We start from the raw sequence: 19,113 nt of genomic DNA, 5'->3' as shown, positions 1-19,113 counted from the left end.
AATGGGAGAGGAAACTAAGTTAATCTCTGATTATTTGTGGTCTCTTGTGTGACTATAGATGACAAAGCTCACCCACCTCCACATCTGACACCTTCATACGGGTTCCCTCCTTGCCAACAAATATATCATCCACATCCACGAGGATGTGGCGGTCCAACGACAAACACAGTCTCTTCCCCGTCAGGTAGGCAATGGCGTCTACAAACACCAGCTTGTGAAGCCAATAGTTGAGATTATTTCCAAAGAGAACTCTTTGAATGCCATCATGGAGCCCCAAGTCCTGGACCACTGTGGCATGAAGGGCCCGCAGGGGGCTGGGTCCAAAATGTGCCAGTGCCTCTGAGGACTTGGTGCTTGCTAGAAGCACTGGTTCATAAGTAGAGTGGTTGGACTGGAAAATGGTCCAGTCATCCCCTGGTAAAGATCCCTGCTCCACCTGGTTGGGCTTGGTGATGTAGAGCAGAGGAGCATTGGGGTTTATGCGGTAGTCCCTGAGTCCCAGGTGTGAGTGTAGAAAGAGGGGGAAACCTTTAAGCTGTGCACTGAGAAGAGAGTTTTCATTAGCTTTGAAGAAGCCAATGACACCTACTCCATACTCAGCACAGTACTTGTCCAGCAAGTCACGATTCCATGCATCCAGATTGACATATTTCAACACATTTTCATAGATGATCAGTGTGTAGCGTCCACGGTTATGCTCCGTCAATGTGGGCATGTCACCTTTACCAGGAGCAATCTCAGTCCGGTAGTGGAAGCGACTAGACTCTAATATGGCTACAATCTCCTGGCCCAGCTGGGAGTAGATGCTTTCAACAAACACCAGAACTACGGGCTGTGTCCTGGAATTGTCCATAGCTTTTACCTGCCTTAGTCGGCCCTGGCGTGGGGGAAGGAAAAGTGGTGCCCTCTGGACACCTGGCTCTCCCCCGGCTGCCCCAGTACTCTCTCCTGGTGACACCCCCCCTCCTCCACCACAGTCACTAAAGGGTAAAGGGGGGGCCTCCTTGATTTTGGGGCTGTTGGAGACGTAGTAAGCTAGGAAGGCCATGGACAGCAAGCAAAAGATGATAAGTGCCAGGATGAGGCGGTGAAGCTCCAGCTGGCGGACACCTCGCATTAACTTCCACACACCCAAGCCTGCACCTACCATGGTGTTGGAGGGGGGAGGCAGGACTGGGCAGCAAGCAGCAGCGGTGAACAGGGAAGGAGAGCAGAGAGGTGGAGTAGGGATGAGAGGAGGGGGGAGTGGAGGCGGAAGATCGAGCAGTAGAGACTGGCACTGAGCTGTGCTGGGGAACAGCCATTTACACTAGGTCACCATGGCCAGCATCATCCATTACCTACTCTCCATTACTAGCTCTGCAGCACAACAAAACACTCCCAGAGGACTAAATGGAAAGCAGGAGACCGGGGAAACTAGATGATTATTTAAAGGATGGAAATGTCAAAGGCCAACACAGGTAATCTCTGTCTGGTCTGAGGACCAGATGGGTCCCGAATTTTAAGTTCAAAGTTCAGCCTAAGCTGTTTGCTGCTTGGTCAGTTCTGTCTTTCAAGCAGCCGTGCAGGTGTCTCTACATGTGAATGTGTCCATCTGTAGATTCCTGTGTAGTCTCTCAGCATAGGGAGTGTCCGTGCTGGTGGTCTGTGCTATGGGGATAAACCCCCTCAGGCCACCTACCCTGGACATCCCAGGAAGAGACACCTATAGGATGAGACAGAGAAGGTTAGGAGGGAGAAAGAAGAGAGGACAAGGACCAAATGTGGGGGTACAGAAGGACAAGAGGAAGGAAACGTATGTTTTCATATCAATATGCAGTTCTTATAGTGGTTCTGTACCATTCTGAGGTAATGTTAAAGAAATGCTCCACCAAAACCCCAAAGAAAATAAATGCTTCTGCCTCTAGAGCAGTGGTTCTCAAACTTTTTCAGTCTCACCCCCCCCCTTCAGAAGCCAAAAACACTCATAACCCACCCCAGCAAAAGTGGATTTCATTTATATCAATCATTAAGAATACAGGCAATTGAAATAAACAAGATTCAGGTTTAGTAAAATAGTCTTGCTACCATCAGAGCACTTGTTTATTTATGTCATGACATGAATCATTTAGGTCCGCTCAACATCCACGACCCGCCCCCCGAAGTGGCTCAAAGCCCCCAGTTTGAGAACCACTGCTCTAGAGAAAGGGCTAATTTATTAAAGTCTCACCTGGAAAACACTGCAGATCTGAAAACCTTCTGATCCAAATCTGGAAGACCCCTGCAGGAAAGGGACAAGAATAGGACATAGGAAAGGAGAAGAGAAAGAGTGAAAAAATACAAGTCGTCATTAATCTTTAGCTCTGTTTATTTTAAATAACAAATCCAAGAGTTTCATATGGTTTTAGCAAAACACGAACTGTCAACATACAATGAAGACAAGTGAGACCTTATCCCTTATATAGTGGAGTTTTGGATTAGGAAAAGATATTTGGGCTGTCCTGAAGAAAAGTGTCACATCTGCATAGATAGCTGACAGACATTTGGAGCGCTTCAAGGCTTGGATGGACATTAAACTCCTGGTCCACAAAAACAGTAGTATGAGCAATCTCATAAAAATCAATCTAGGACTAAAAATCAGAGATTATTAGTTGATAAATATTTATGCGGAAACTACAGAACAAAATCTCAATAAACATGTGAAATATAAATTAAATATGCCTGACATAACAAAATGTTTATGATCCAGCCATTAAGACATGATCACTTTGAATATAATAATAAATCACGGAAATATCTTCCAAATGTCGGAACCATGGGGACTTGACAGACGTAGTGGTTCATTTGTGTGATCTAAACTGAACTTTTAGCATGAGAGTCATTGAACTTCGGCTTGTTTCCCACTATCCTCACTATGAGACCCAAGTGTGAACTCAGCACATGGACCCAGGTTTCACATTTGGTAAAAGTGACCCATGACATCACCTGATCAACAAACACAACAAATGCATTACAACCCTCTCTCTCTCTTATCGATAGTATTATTAAGTGCCCACCCTGGGAAATACAAACATGCAAATCACACAAAAAATACACCACATCAGCAAGACCCATGTTATTACATTACCATTTATTCATTATACAATTTTGTTTTGTAATATATTATGATATCAGGAAACCACAATTGCCCTCAAAATGACCCAGAGGAAGTTCAACAGCCACTTTAATTCTGGTATAAATAAGAGATGAAGAATGTGCTGCCTGTTTATAGTGACCATGCGTGTGGGCGGTAGAGCTCTTCTGATATGGGACTTTTAAGACTGATACAGATTGTGATATTTGAGGATTTTAAAATCTGAAGTTCCAATATATCGGAAAAAACATAAACAAAGACTATCCCTAATATTTGTTATGTGTCGTAATGAAACCAAGATAACTTAACATAACGTGGTTTAAAAATTTATTTTTCTTATTGTTACAAATAGTACTCAAAAAAGTGTGTTTTGTGAGGATTTGTGGCGTTCCATACAACAGGGGAGTGCCATCTGATGGACAAACTATTCAAGACAACACTCATAACATGACAGATCCACCTTCCGTCTTTTTGTTTATTTTTAATTAGCCGTGTTTCGACCAAAAGTACCCAGGACTTTTAAGGCCCAGGATCTCTTTTCAAGGAACTAAAAGGTTCCTTCAGCCCATTGTTGTGTGCGTTTCCACTGTGGTCTAAAGACCTGTGAAGATTAGGCAAAATAAACCAGCTGGCATAGGCTGTAGGCCTATACGGCGTACAAAGCGTTGCACAGGCATCATTTGTAACCACTATCCATGAACATCAGATTTGATTGGAATATAATGAAAAACTATAGGCTTTGCTTGACCATTAAAAACAGCTTTTTTGTGTGGAGTATAATGAAGAGACACAAGATAAAGATTGTTACAAATTTAATAACAAACTGGATAAAGCCATCATGCTCATAAAATAACTCCAGCACAGAGCAAAGAGGAGGTATTATGCTAATTTTCAGGTTCAAAATCCTATTTAGGGGTTGTACCAGAACAGGTTTACATAGTTTCATTTTCAAAAAATATTTTTTGTTATCCCCCTCCCCCACTCCGCCATTCCACATTGCTGCAGCTCCTCTTATCACCCTGTGTTGAAGGCTTCATTTTAGCTATGGAGTGATACATCTTGTCTCTAAATGATCTTTGTTAGGAGTTGCACATTCACGGTTCCTAGTAAAGGACTACTAGCCAATCAAAAGCAGAGAAAGGCGGGTCAGCGAAAAGACGGTCAACAGCTTCGGTTCAGCTGTAGGCTACATGTTGCCGACCAGCTTGGCAACATGGAATGGAGCAAGAGTTTCAGAGTGGTGAGTTATTAATCTGTAACAAAAGGATCTTTCATCCATAAAGTTTTAACTGAGCTCTGTCTCTACATCACAGGAACAACTTTATGTCCACTGACTGCCTGGAGGGTAGCTAGTGTTTGGAAGGGAGAGGAGAGCTGTGTGCTGCAGCTCACTGTTTTTCCACCGGTGTTTTTGAGGGCGTGTCGGAGTAGCCGCTCAGTGAGCATTATGACACGTATTTTCATTGTTACATCACAAGAAAGGGAAGTAAAGGCTGGACTACAAATGAGCTGTTTTCAGGCAGTTCAGAGCAGAGTTTTCTGTGGGAGATGGGAACTCCCTTTGGGCTGGACTTTGGGCTTTTTCAATTTGCAAACCTATATGCACAACTTTCTGATCTTTTCATTACAGTTTCTCCCGCTGTACAACGTAACTGCCCCACAATCACTCCCTCCCTCTCTCTCTCGTTATACTGAGTTCACTTGGACAAGTAGCATATATGTAACTCAGAAAAGAGCTTGCGGTCCTGTGGATTTCAGGTGTAAGAAAGGGAAGTTGTGGGCAGATAATAGCAAGATAGAGAAGAAAGAGATCCACATGTTTAATTATGGCTTTTTGTGGAGCTTTTTCGTTCACCATGGCTCCGTCTACAGCAGGACAGCTGCTCTACAGTGACGTCAAAGTCGCATCAATTCCGACCTGAGTGTCCAGACTCAGGTCACATTTAAAAAGTTCACATATGGAAGTGGCCCAAATCCGAACTGGAAAAGATCAGATTCCATGTGATTTGGCCTGTTCACACTGATCACAAAGATCAGATTTGAGATAGATATGGGCAAAATATCCCTACCCATAACCTGATGATTTTTTGCCCATCACTTTGGCCTGCAGTCTGAACGTAGCCTTTGTGACTCACTGGTGATCAGAGGAGACCATGGAATACACAACTCATACTCAAGTAGTTGTCAAATCCCTGACAAAACTATAGTTTCAACAATGGCATACTAGGAACAAGGTTTTTTTTTGGCATGCAACTTCTCTGCAACCCCCATTGCGCTTTGGATTATCCATTTTGATGCCTTAATCTCTTCACAGATTTTTGGCTCTGAACCTTGGCTTCTGAAAGGAAAATACAGAGGGTAGAGGTTGAGGGAGAGGGGCCATTCATTAGCCCATTTCTTTCTTTTATTTATTTATTTTTTAAATTGATTAGTAAATAATTTAAAAGCATATCTGTCCCAAGGTGCGTTGGCCCACCAGTCAAATGCCCAGTATGCCAGATTACCTGTCCAGATCTGTTTCCAGGTCAGCTTCACCTCTGCCTGTGGTGAAAGTTTCATTACAGCTTGTGAGGAAACACACACAGCCTTGAATTTCAATAACAGACCTGTGTAGAGGTCTGTCCAGATGGGACCTCAATCAGTAGTGAACGAACAAAACAAGTATGTGGGGCTGTAATTAATACTGAGGTAGCCTGGGGTAAATCCCATGTGTACTCCTAACAGGAGAAGATGGCTACACAGCACGTGCAATGAAGGAGTGTAGTACAGGGATACTGAACTGTGTTTACAGGTTTCACTTGAACAGCGGTGATGTTAGTGGTCATAATGTGCTGGCTTAAACATTCAGAGGAACAGGAGAAACTCAAAAGTAACCTTTAAACCAGCTCTGATACAGAAAAGCTTTCTATTCAAAGGTCATTCTAAATGGAGCCAATGAGTAATGGGTCCATTGAAATTTGGATTTATAAGAAGAAAATGGCAACTGTTCAGACAGAGCTGATCACAATCTCAGACTGACTCATGCTTTCACACCTATTAGCTACTTTTGGAACCTGGTCATCAAAGCTAACTCCAAAACAAGCCCTGAAATAAGCTTCACGCTATTTCAATTAGCACTTGTTGTTTCTGCTGTCCTGACAGTTCTTTGTATGAATCAAAAATCTTCACAGTCACAATGCTTACTTTTCAGTTTCTCTTCTCCATCACTGGTTGACGTGTGTGTATGTATTACGAATAGTAATTAACATTTGTGCAAAAATAATCATGGCCAGTTCAAATATTGCAAAAAAGGCGCTATTAGCCAAGTCAACCGCAGAGGATGGAAAGCACTGGAACGTTAATACTTTCTTGCTTTACACTTCAGTGCGTGTTATATTAATAAATTAATGTTAGTGCTTCAAAAATTCCACAAGCTTAACCACCTCCGTAGAGTTTCAAGGTTATATCAGCTAACTTATCAATGTGGCAAACATCTCTATATGCAAACGCAGCGTTCACACTGGTATCGTTAACTTTACCATAAAGGTCGCAAGCTGCTAAAATCAGGCGATCAACAACAGCAATTTTAAGTTATACATTTATACTCAAATCAGTACTGGTAATAGCGATCATAAAATAAAGACCCATGATATGTACATTCTCGTCATTTATTTCTATTAGTAGCTGCACTCAGTAGAGCGGAGACCTCTCCCCAGGAGGTGTATTGAGTCATGACACTGTTTAATAAGGGATCTCTGGACACAAATATAAAGTTATAAATATAAAAACTATCAAAGAAATCACATTAAATCAATAAGGGACTTCAAATTACTACATACCATGTAAAAGCTTATTCACAATGACCTGGTACTACTTACTTACTTACTACAGTAATCCAATTATTAACGTACTAATTCACTGTCAAAGTCACACTTACTTGTCATCAGAAATAAACTTTATTTAGGATGAACACATTAATGACATTAATTAATGGTGGCCATGGTGAAGAAGATTATTACTAAGAATCCTGGGTTTGAGCTTCATCACCTCATAATTTATTAGCCTGCTCACTACATTAGTGCACTAAAGTAGACTGAACACACGTGACTCAATAAACCTCATCGGAGGAGCTCGAGGCTCAGTAATGTTGGTATTTCAGATCACTTTCCTGTTTTATTTATGATTACAGTCCCGTGCTCTGTGGTCAAGTGTCCTCTTGCACGTTGCTGTCGTGTAATTAACAGTCAAACCCCGGCACAGTTCTCTGCCATTTTTAGAGACTCTGAGCTCTATAACTTGGATGGAGGTGATGCTCCTAGTGCTGATGATCTTATTACTCTCTTCAATTCAACCTGGACAAACATCTTGGACTCTGTAGCTCCTCTGAGGATAAAACGCACTAAAGCACTTTCGGAGCCCTGGCTAAATGACTCCACTCGTGCCCTCAGATGGGCATGTCGGCAAGCTGAGAGAAGGTGGAAGAAAGATGAACAGAGCGTCATATGAAACCTTACAGCAATATCTGTCTGATTACCAGAGAGCTGTAAAATGTGCTAAATCTGATTTTATTTCTAACCTGATCTCCAACAACTGTCACATGGCCACGAATTGTCCCTCAGACAGCATTCCCTCTCGCCTGATTAGGGAAGTCTTTGACACCACTGGACCATGTATTTAGTCATTGATAAACACCTGTCTTGTCTCTGGTTAAGTTCCAGCTGCCTTTAAACAGGCAGTTGTGGAGCCCCTGTTAAAGGAAAATCTCGACGCTCTGTTCTTTCTAACTTCAGGCCCATTTCTAAACTGTCTCTCTTATCTAAAGTCTTGGAGAAAGTAGTTTTTACCCAGCTGTAAACATTTTTAATTAATCATAATGCTTATGAAAAGTTCCAGTCTGGTGTCAAACTTTATTTTCTTTATATTTGCTGCCCCTGGCCTACATTTTTCAGAAGTACGAGGTCTCTTTCCACTGTTTTGCAGATGATACAGAAATTTATTTGCCCCTGAATGTTAAAACAAAGGGCTCACTGCAGCCCCAGCTTGACTGTATGGACATCAAAACATGGATGAACCTAAACTTCCTCAACCTAAAAACAGAGACAAAACAGAGATCATAGTGTTTGGACATCCTGAAATGCCTGATGTAGATTCGCTCGGTCCTTTAAGTTCAAATAATTGCTCAACTTGGTGCTGGATTGGACAGTGTGTTTAAATTTGATAAACATGTATCTGCCACTGTTAGATCTTGCTTCTTCCAGTTGAGAACTATAACCAAGGTAAAGGGCCATCTCCCTCCTAAAGATTTAGAGAGGCTGATTAATGACTGCATAACTTCCCGTTTTGACTTTTGTAACTCTTTATATGTGGGCTTAGACCAGTCATCCATTCAATGCCTGCAGTTTTTCCAAAATGCTGCTGCCAGCCTCCTGACTGGAAAGGAAAAGAGGGACTACGTCACACCTGTGTTGTGCTCTCTCCACTGGCTTCCTGTTCGTTACGGAATTGATTTTAAAATCTTACTTTTACCTTTTAAATGCCTTAATGGACTAGCTCCGCTTTGCCTAACACTCCAGCTAGAGTGCTGAGATCTACCAATCTCCTCTTCCTAGATGTACCCAGAAGCAGACTTAAAACCAGGGGCGAGACTTTGGTGTAGCTGCCCCTAACAACCAGCTAGTCCATATCGGATCCGCCCCAACTCTCGAATCCTTTAAATCACTGTTAAAAACTTTAGCATTTCCTTCGAGTTAAGTCAGTTACTATCCCTGGTGATTTTAATATCACTTTATATCATATACTGTATGTTATAATGTGTTATTGCGGTACTTTTACTGTATAATTACTGTTTTATTGTTGAAATTTTAACCTGTAAAGCATCTTGGCTAACCTTGGTTGTGCTACATAAATAAAATTGATAGTGAGCCTATTTTCTTGTTTTCCATTTAGTCAAATTAGATTTAAAAATGGACAATTAATGAGAACAGGCTCTGTTGTAAACAGTAGCTGGGATATTTTCATTTTTTTTTATTTAATTAATTTATAAATTCATTACTGTTCCTGATGTTTTAGATTTTTGCCGTGGTATCGTTTAATTGTGTGTGAAACCTAATTTTTTCAGCTGGATGTCCCCTGGAGAAAGCTGCTTCAAGGTACATGGTAGATCTATTTAGCATTTAACACAGGGTTGTATAACGAGAAAAAGTTGTAGTTCCCTTCTTACGATTCACAAAAATTGACTATATATAAAATGATATACACTAGATGAGTGGATAAATCACAAGTCATTTCTTGACAATAAACACGGAACGCAGTTTCTAACAGGGATGCAAAATCTCTTCCATAACCTGATTTCCCCAAGTGACCTGGGCTGACATGAGCTGAATGTGAAGGACTGAAGTAGTTTTGGACCAAAGTAATGTTGCCAAGCATCAAATAGAAAGGGTAAAGCTAATTTTTTGTTTACCTTATTAAAATATAAAAGGGACTAAAAAATGTAGTCGGAGAAAGAGCGTGTGTACTGACTTGCTTGGACTGGCTTTCCCTCCACTTTCATGAGACATTCATGAGACAACTCAACATTGCTGGAAACATCTGAAAAGAGAACAGAGAAAGAGGCTGTGATTAAGACAAATAGTGGACACACAATACTGAGGAACCAGCAAACAAAAACAGCAATCAAAATACAGACAATGGTCCATGGTCCCGTGAGGATACGTCTTTATGATTTTGACCTTTCCACTGGTACCAGAATCTGTTTGAAATGTCCCCATGAACAACACTTAAAAGATCATCTTGATAACGAACGACCAGTTTCCCAAAAGATTCATTCATTCATTCAGCTAAAAAGATGGACAGAAAGCTTCGGATTTGCATAAAGGGTAAGAAAAGAATATGAAAATAAAAAAAAATGTATTTAAATGTATTTTTTTTTTAAGCCTGAAGTTGCTTTTATGTTTGATGTATAGCACCTTGTTGTTGAAATGTGCAATACAAATAAACTTGCCTTGCCTATGCTTTACAGATAGTAGCCTAGGTGGACACACCGTGTGAACACATGCACATAAGACGACCGCTGTCCCAATGTTTCAATGTAGACATTGTCCGATGGAAATTTTGTAGACATCACCCAACCCTAGACTACACTGCCAATTATTCTTAGATACTAGATACTCTCATGTATCTTCAGAGATAGCAGGAGTGCATATGAAAGACATTAACTAATTTACCTCTCTTAAAAATTAACAAGTATTGATTTCCTTCTATAAAAATATATTTATTAATCATATTAATTCAAATTGCAATAAACACTAGCGATAGTAATAAAGACTTTCATAAAAAACCTATGACAAATGGTGCTTCGTAAATTGCTGCAGCATTCTTCATTAGTGGCATTTGCCTGCAAAATTAACTCACACGGTCCCATCAAGCCTGCCTCCGCCAAGTGTTGGGTGTGGGGACAGGGATTGCAGTGCAAGTTTGCTTATCTAGATGTATGCATTGTTTTCATATAGTATCTATAGTATAGTCTAAGTTTTCTTGCATGAAAGTGTAATAGTATTGTAGCCAAGCATCCTGGGTTCACCTAACTGTATAAGCCTAATAAGGATACAATACACGGCACAATAAGTCCAAACTTTTGACATTTCTATTTACTTTAGAAAATTTTGTTGTAACATTCCAACCAAAATAAAACCCGTACCCACCCTTCTCTCCCTCCCAAACAAAGAATCTCACTTGATTGTGCCTCCTGGTGAAGATAACAAAAACAGGGATTATTCATCTGGCATTGGCCTATCTTAAATGGATCACAACATATCGGGTATTGAATTAATCTGCAGATGCTCCGGTTAAAGATTAGACTAAACGCACAAACAACTTTCTTCATTTATTATAGGGTTGGGACGATAGACGATGCCATCGTCCATTGGCGATGGCTGACAGATGGTCGATGGTTGTGCAGGCATCGTGATCGTAAAACCCCGCCCCCAATGTAGACATCGCCCAACCCTAATTTATTAGAAACAGTTTTCTTTCAAGATCTGTTATTTCCCCCATTAACTTTTAGTATAGATAAAATTTAAGTCACAGAAAATGTGACACCATGAAAAACAGTGAAAAAACTCCATGATCATGTTCTGGGTTATTCAATAATGAATATCAATAAATGCAGATGCAGGTAATGAATAAATGATGATATAAAGGCAGTCTGCCAGTAGAAATGATCCTGCTGCTCTGCAGTGATAACTGTGAATCTTTATTAGTATCAGCACAGCACACACACACACACACACACACACACACACACACACAATGTGCAGACACAATCAAAACTGATGACTCAAGACTGAGGCCAGTCATCAGAAACAGACATCACTTCATGTGAACCTTCAGAGGAAAGGGCGTCTTATTTCTCTAAAAACATACTTCCTCATTTCTTCTCTCCTCACATGGTTTCCCGTGACAGCACATTATGACCACGAACATCACTGATCTTGAAATGAAACCTATAAACACAGTTCACTATCTCTATACTACACTCCTCCTTTTACTGTCGCAGGAAAAAGTATGTTAACCCTTTGGAATTACCTGGATTTCTGTATAAATTGGACATAAAATGTGATCTGATCTTCATCTAATTCACAACAATAGACAGTCTGCTTAAAGCACCCCTGCAGTAGTCGGACGTAATACATTACCATGACAACCAAAAACTGACCGGCTGGAGTGTTAACTAACGATACTGAACAAGAGTGAAGTTCATGGGAAGACACCACGGATGAAGCCACTGCTATTCAACACATTGCTGCACTTCTGAAGTTTGCAAAAGAGCTCCTGGATGTTCCACAGCACTGGGAAGTATGGTGGAGGGGGAATCATGGTTTGGGACTGCTTCATTGCCTCAGGGCCTGGAAGGGTTGGTATAATCGATGGAAAAATTAATTCCAGAGTTTATCATGAAATTTTGCAGGCTGAATGCAAGGCCATCTGTCTGCCAATTGAAGGTGAACAGAAGATTGGTGATGAAACAGGACAACAATCCAAAGCACAGAAGTCAATCACTACACTGCACTACAGAATGGCTTCAGCAGAGGAAAATACAACTTTTAGATTGGCCCAGTCAGAGTCCTGGCCTGAACCCGACTGAGATGCTGTGGCATGACCTCAAGAGAGTGATTCCCACCTGACATCCCAAGAATACTGCTGAAATGAAACAGATTTGTAAAGAGGAATGGTCCAAATTTCCTCCTGACTATTTTTCACGTCTGGTCTGCAAATATAGGAAATGTTTGGTTGAGGTTATTGCTACCAAAGGAGGGTCAACCAGTTATTAAATCCAAGGGTTCACATCTTTTCTCGACCCGGCACTGTGAATGTTTACATGGTGTGTTCAATAAAAACATGAAAACATAAAATTGATTGTGTGGTATAGGGCTGAGCCTGATTCGACTGTCAATGAATGAATGCAGATGTAGTGTAAAAGCTTTGAGTGGTTGAAAGGACTAGAAAGGCGCTATACAAATACGGAGCATTTACATTTGTAAAGAAAGAGAGACAGTAACATCTCTTGATGAACCACATCACACAAAAGTATGTTTTTAAAGGAGACCTATTATGCTTTTCCATATTATTGACAATGTTACAATGTTGGATGTTCATGTTAAACATGGCCAAAGCTTCAAAAAATGAGGTCAAAGTATTTAAAAGAAATCCCTGTGAGCCACACCTCAGATTTCTGAATGCTCCGTTTTGAACTGCTTTTTCTAATAATGGCTCCGTTCTACGACACACAGAGCCGGTATTCCATATATGGTCATTTGCTCCGCACAGCTACGCTCAGTCTGTCTGTACCGCTTAGCGGCAACAACAACAGGTCTTGGCAAATCACAAGACAGTTGGCTTTGGTGGGGGGGCTTAAAGAGACAAGAGCATCTACAGCTTGTTTCAGACAGAGGCTGAAATGAAGACCTATCTGAAGGGCAAGTATAAGATAGAAATCTTTTTTTTTTACTACTTGGAATAGATCTGCGATCAACCGCAACATACACGCAATTGTCGGCTGCACGGCATGCACGTAGAACTTGGCATAAGACTGGTGAAGTATGGAAAAGTGAATGGCAGTATGATTCAACAATCAGTCGACTATAGGCAGTACTTGACAAATTTAATTTGACTATCTAAATCCTTAGTTGGGGACAGGCCTAATGTGGTATTAGTTTAAGCAGACTGCTGTGCTGTGACTTGAGATGAAGATCCGATCACTTTTTCCTGTAACTACATACTTAATCTGTAGGACACAAAAAACAAAAAAAATCAATGTCCACAGGAGCAAGCACACTAGTATTTCCTTTTAACCCCACCTCCCAAGGCCATGATTTTGGCCCACAGAGCAAGTGCGCCAGATACTTCCTGCTGACATCCGGTTTAACGCCATGCTAACAGAGTGCGGATAAAATCATGCAGTTCTCCTAGACTTTCCAAATGTTATCGGACCGAATGGATCAAATTGTAACAGAGAAACGGACAACTTTGCAGGGGTTGTGAATAGGGCTGAACAATTTTAGAAAATTGTATTTTTAACAATATTGCGATTGAATATGCGATTAATTTTTAAGCTCTTTACCTCCTGTATTATTCAAAACGGAAAAGCAGTAAATCAGTGTATAGTATGACCAACACATTATTAGATAGATTAAACATATACTGTTCTTTCTTGTGAGTCAGGCCTGTGTTGGGATGAAATTAGATCATTTGAGAGTCAAGTCATGGCATTAAATAATGATATAATATCATCAGGTCATCAGTAAGCGCTCAATACAAAACCCAATAGTGCTGGGCGATGTCTACAAAATTTCCATCGGATGATGTCTACAATGAAACATCGGGAAGGACGATGTCAACGGGTGCACGGGTCGTCTTATGTGCATGTGTTCTCGCACAGACTTAACTCTGTTAAAATAAAAAATAGACTATAAACTTAGGTTTCAAGTTACGGTGGATATTTTAAGCACCAGGTAAAGCAACGGTGAACACACAGGGTGCAGATCTGCAATCTGCTGACGTGCGGCTCACCTGCTGCCGCGATAACAGATCACAGGTGGAAATATACGGAAAAAAGACTTGTTCTCTGTCTTTAAGGCGACTTTATAAAACATACTGCTGATGGAGAAAATGGAGCAGACGGGGGGGAGAGAGAGGCTGGGCAAGCCGGGGTGTTTACCTGAGGTGTAGGTGTGTGTGAGTGTGTCAGTGTGGGGAGAAAAGAATTCCGAGGCAGGGGCAAAGCATACTTAAAAACAATAATAAAAATGTTTGTGGTCATTAAAAACTGCTTTCACATTGTGGTATAATGTTAAAATTTGAGATTTTTTTCTTTGCTGGGGGGCGGGGGTTTTACAATCACGATGCCGGCTCAACGCCGTGATGTCATCGTCTATCGGCCCAACCCTAAAACCCACAGTTCAACCAGCAATTAATGCGTGTCATGTGACCAGAGTGTAATTGCAGCCTTGGCGATTAGAAAATCTCGTTTTATCACATCGCGAAAATATCGCAAATGCAATTAATCGTTCAGCCCTAGTTGTGACACAAAAACATTATCCACTATTTTACAGGTGCTTCTTTCACAATGTGCGTCTATGGAAAATAAACGTCTTTTGGGGGCAGTATTCATCGCAGGACGGATTTGGAAATTGTAATTCCACGGTTTGGTCACTATGTCAAATGGGTTTCAAAGCACGGTGCATCTGGGGGCTTGATGTTTTTGTTTTTAGCCTCAATTTCAGCTTACTACAGCTAAAGGGTAGAGCTGGGAAATAGGGGTGGGTGATATGGCCTTTAAATAATATTGCTTATGATGAAATGGTGTTTTTTTTCCTAAATGAAATCAGAGGATATGTAATAGATAAATCAATAATTAAAATATTCATCAGTTTGAACCGTACACCACATTAAAAAAAAAAACACAACCACACAATGAATGAGTAGCGATTGCATCTCTAGGTGTATCGTGCTTCTTGAGCTTCTAAAAAGGTGAATCACTGCTACACTCTCTAGCCTGGGAACCAGAACAATCTCCTGAGCTCATGTTTCTTTTGCTCTGGCAGATATGTCTGCCCCCCCTCCCATTCAGACAGATTTCCATCCATGAACCCGGTCAGGCCAATCAGAAGAGTTTCTTTAATATGGGGCAGGTTTCATATGATGACGTTTGAAAAGTCACACGTTTCACTGCCCTGATTCCAGTCCAGCACAGGAAACTCCGATCAAACAGTGCTGCTGAAATATCAGTCAAGATTCTGTTATTGCACTGCCAATTTTTAAACCTCTAATGTTTTCACAAACTCATTTTAGTGCACAGTTTAGGTGGAGTTTGTGACCAGGCTGCCATTTTTTCCTGATTGGAAACGGACCAAGCACTGCCCCAACTTGCATGGGTCGCTCAGCGTTGTGTCACACAGTTTGTTGCTCGTACTGGTTGCATCTCTACACAACTGCGTCCAGATTTGATAATGCCCATTGGAAATCGATTATAAACTGAGAGGTCCCAGACTAATGCACATTGCAAATTAGTCTGGTGATGTAAGTCTAAGCACATTCCACGTAACCTCTGTAAATTAAGAAATAAAGTATGCATTCATCACTGAAGATGAAGACTGAACTAATTACCCCCTTATATTTTGTCGATTTTCTTTAATTAATAAAAAGTAGATATACTATTGCAATATCTCTTTTCATCACCAGTTTCATGAAATTAAAGAAAGCAGTCTTCAGTACACTCCTGTTGAGCGAATCCCTCTATTAAAGTGAAACACCTTCCCAAAGCAAGTCTCTCTGAGCGCAATACCCAGGACAGTCATCCTGAGGGAGCAGAGGGCGGGGGAGCAGCGCTGACAAAGCTTCCTGCACAAACTATTCATTACAGCCTACCTGTCGTGTCCTGTCATGTTCGAACACACCTTCCCACTTCACCCTCTAGGTACACACTTTCCACAGAAACCCTGGTAATGCCCTAAAACCACTGTTTCTGCACAAACACACACAGACTAAGAGCCTACATGTTACTGCCGACAAACTACAGTGTTCAGATTCGCTCAGCTCATTTGCAATACCTTCCCAATATTCCATCTTCACTACAGGTAATTCAGCTACCATTAGGTTGTGGTCACCACAGTAAAAATATATTATTTTTAACACATACTGATCGGACTATACCACATAACAGAGAAAACTACTTAAGTAGTGTCCTGATGAGTGTTTTAAATTAATACTCAGAGGTGCAAAGCTACTGGATTCAGTTATTCCTAGGCCATGGTGTTACTTCCATACATAGCAAAAGTAGCTTTTATTCAAAAGGTTGATAAACATATTGAAAGAAATTTGAAAAAGATTTTGGTAAAGGTATTGTAACCCAGTTAAGTAGAGACCAGATGGGCTGTGTGTGTTATAATTGAAGTAAAAACGTCAAACTGGTCAAGAATGAGACATTAGAATGACAATATACACGTTGCCTCTCTAATCCACAGTGCATCTTTATTCGTGTACTCAGCTAGAGCAGTGTGTCAAAAATAGGATAGTGCTGCTCCAACTGTGAACATCTAGCGAGAACCTCTGCTGTGATGGATGTGGTTTCAGAGTTTAGTCACTGACCCCAGGAGAATATTTTCCATCATTTCTGTCCATGTAGGCTCAAGGTCACATGAGCTCAAGTCTGCACACAGTGCCTCAATGAATGTCAAATGTATTGTGTAATGTAGAACAGCTTGATTTTGCTGGGGGGGGGGGGGGATTTTACAAATGATTCAAAGATATTTAAAAAGTAATGTCAAACAGTGCATCTGTTATGATGAACTGGATATTTTTTCGCTGTCAGACATCACACAGCAGCATGTTATCTGGTGGATGAAAGTAAAAGCTTTAATAATTCAGGTATTGCTAATCAGTTTTTTGCTCCAACAAATATGTGATATGGAATTATGTAGTAACTGTTACTTGGTGTCCATGTGGAGTGACCTAGATTAGTTATTTATTAGCATTAACCATGAAAACATGTTAATCTATATTTTAGTGGTTTTAGGGAATGTCAATTATGGGATAAAAATCACTAATCTTAAAACTGTTCCAGCATACTTATTATTATAATAATAATAATCATCTTTATTTGTAGAGCACTTTTCAAAAACAAGTTACGAATAGCAACAACACATAAATAATACCCCATCACCCAGAGACTATACTGAAATGTCCACGTTGTTTCCACATTACATCTTAAAGCACATGAAGACACCGAAGTCTGAAGAATGACTTGCCAACTCGAGAAATGGGACCATCCGAAGAGCACGTGATGCAGCAACAGATAAGCTCCCACCGCCACACATGGGAAGACAGTTGTTCTTCTTTCCTCCTGGGACGACATTCCAATATTTACCCCATCAGCAAAAACACTCAGACCATGTCCACACATCTTTGCCTCTCAGATTTTGCTTCCATCCACTAACTCTGGAACAGTTATTCCAAAAGCCTCTCCCAAAGTTATAACTTTAAATTTATGTTTCTCATTGTAGTGTAGCCAGGGAGGCTGGTGCCTTTCAAAAGTGCTGCCTAATGATTCCCAGCCTCTCCCAGACAGGTCAGGTATATGCTAGTTACATCCTGTTATCTCTGACTCTCTCTGGGATCACTTATTTAGTGTTTAGTTATCGATACAGGCATTCCCACTGACAGATCTTTCTGTTTAGCTGTCAGATGACTCTACTGCACTGCGAGTTACTACTGCAACTGAGCTACACAGGAGGGGAGAAACAAACAACAAATATAGTGCTATCCATTACCATCTAACTCAACAATTCTGACCTCCAAAATTAGAACTGATTCAACACCTGGTCTCAACAAAAACAGAAGATTCTGAGCTTTAGAAAACGTAGATGTATTGCAGGTCTATTGTATTTGGTCACATGATATTGTCCAGGTGCTCATGTTTGCTCCTGCTTGTTTGCCTCAAGAGCAAATATACCAACACAAATATCCAGCAGATAGCGACCTACGACACAGAGGGCTTGATTTTTATGGTAGTGCAAAGACTAGTGCCAGCAGATCCAACAAGTTACCATTTTCCTTATTCAGATTTCACTTGATAGACAAATTCTACAGCAACAAGGGCATGGGAAGAGATGCGGATTAAAAGCCTAATGTGCATTACAAATGCAGCAGGGGAAAATCTTACTAGAAATATCGGTCTTTCGCTAAAAATGGAGAATTTGCGAAAGTATATTCACACACACAAACCTGTGTAGGGATGGGCATCGTTAATTTTTTATTGATACTGATACCCTTATTGAGACTGCTCAATGATCCGATTCTTTATCAATACCCCTATCGATACTTTACTATTATTTGGTAAGACCAGACCCAACGGGTGTGAGGTAGGCCTGCACGGTATGAGGAGAATATTCCATGTGGGATAAAACTGTCATATATTGAGATGACCCATCATAAAACCAGACATCAGTCTGGTCCCTCCTCCTCCGACTCCTCCTCTCTGCTGTTATTCACTGGCTGCAGGTAACGTTACCTGGTAGGAGGAAGAGCGGCTGGTTTGTCTCAGCCAGCAGCTGAGTTTTTAACAGCTGAGCAATTTAAATGAACCCTTTCTACAGGTTTACCTTACAGACAGGTGTATTGAAAAAGTATTGTCTTTTTACTCGCAAAGGTTTTATTGCATGTACTTACAGTAACGAGCGTAGCTGTCGGCAACTCGAGTAATTTGGAGCTAACTTAACTTCGCTGTTTGCCCCGCGACGGAGCAGCTCTCTCTGCTGCCGCTGTGGGGGTGTGTATGTAGGAGCCGACAGAGAGCTGCAGGCTGCAGCCTGATGATAAAAAAGTCCCGGTGTTCTGTCGATTTACGCTACCTATCGAGATGTGCAACTTAGCGGTTCTGCGCATGCGTATGACCCACACGCGTGTCTGTTTCCACGCCCATAAATCTGTGCACCCGTGCAGTTTGGAATGCCGTTGAGAAAGTG

General features: G+C 41.0%; 1 protein-coding gene across 1 annotated transcript in view; it reads right to left on the bottom strand.

Moving 5' to 3' along the window:
• The window catches only part of ndst2a (N-deacetylase/N-sulfotransferase (heparan glucosaminyl) 2a), a 46,410-nt gene that overhangs the window by 19,074 nt on the left and 8,223 nt on the right, over positions 1–19,113 (bottom strand). The window contains exons 2-4 of the mRNA XM_046070622.1: positions 9,614–9,682; positions 2,210–2,260; positions 77–1,705 (exon numbers count right to left, since the gene is read on the bottom strand). Of these exons, the coding sequence (XP_045926578.1) occupies positions 77–1,150 (1,074 nt within the window). The 5' untranslated portion in view covers positions 1,151–1,705; positions 2,210–2,260; positions 9,614–9,682. The remainder of the gene's footprint in view (positions 1–76; positions 1,706–2,209; positions 2,261–9,613; positions 9,683–19,113) is intronic.

This window comes from Micropterus dolomieu, linkage group LG15 (assembly GCF_021292245.1).
Source record: "Micropterus dolomieu isolate WLL.071019.BEF.003 ecotype Adirondacks linkage group LG15, ASM2129224v1, whole genome shotgun sequence".
In the NCBI taxonomy this organism is placed as follows: domain Eukaryota; kingdom Metazoa; phylum Chordata; class Actinopteri; order Centrarchiformes; family Centrarchidae; genus Micropterus; species Micropterus dolomieu.
Note: the sequence above shows the minus strand (reverse complement) of the source record. Positions and strands in the feature narration are given on the sequence as shown.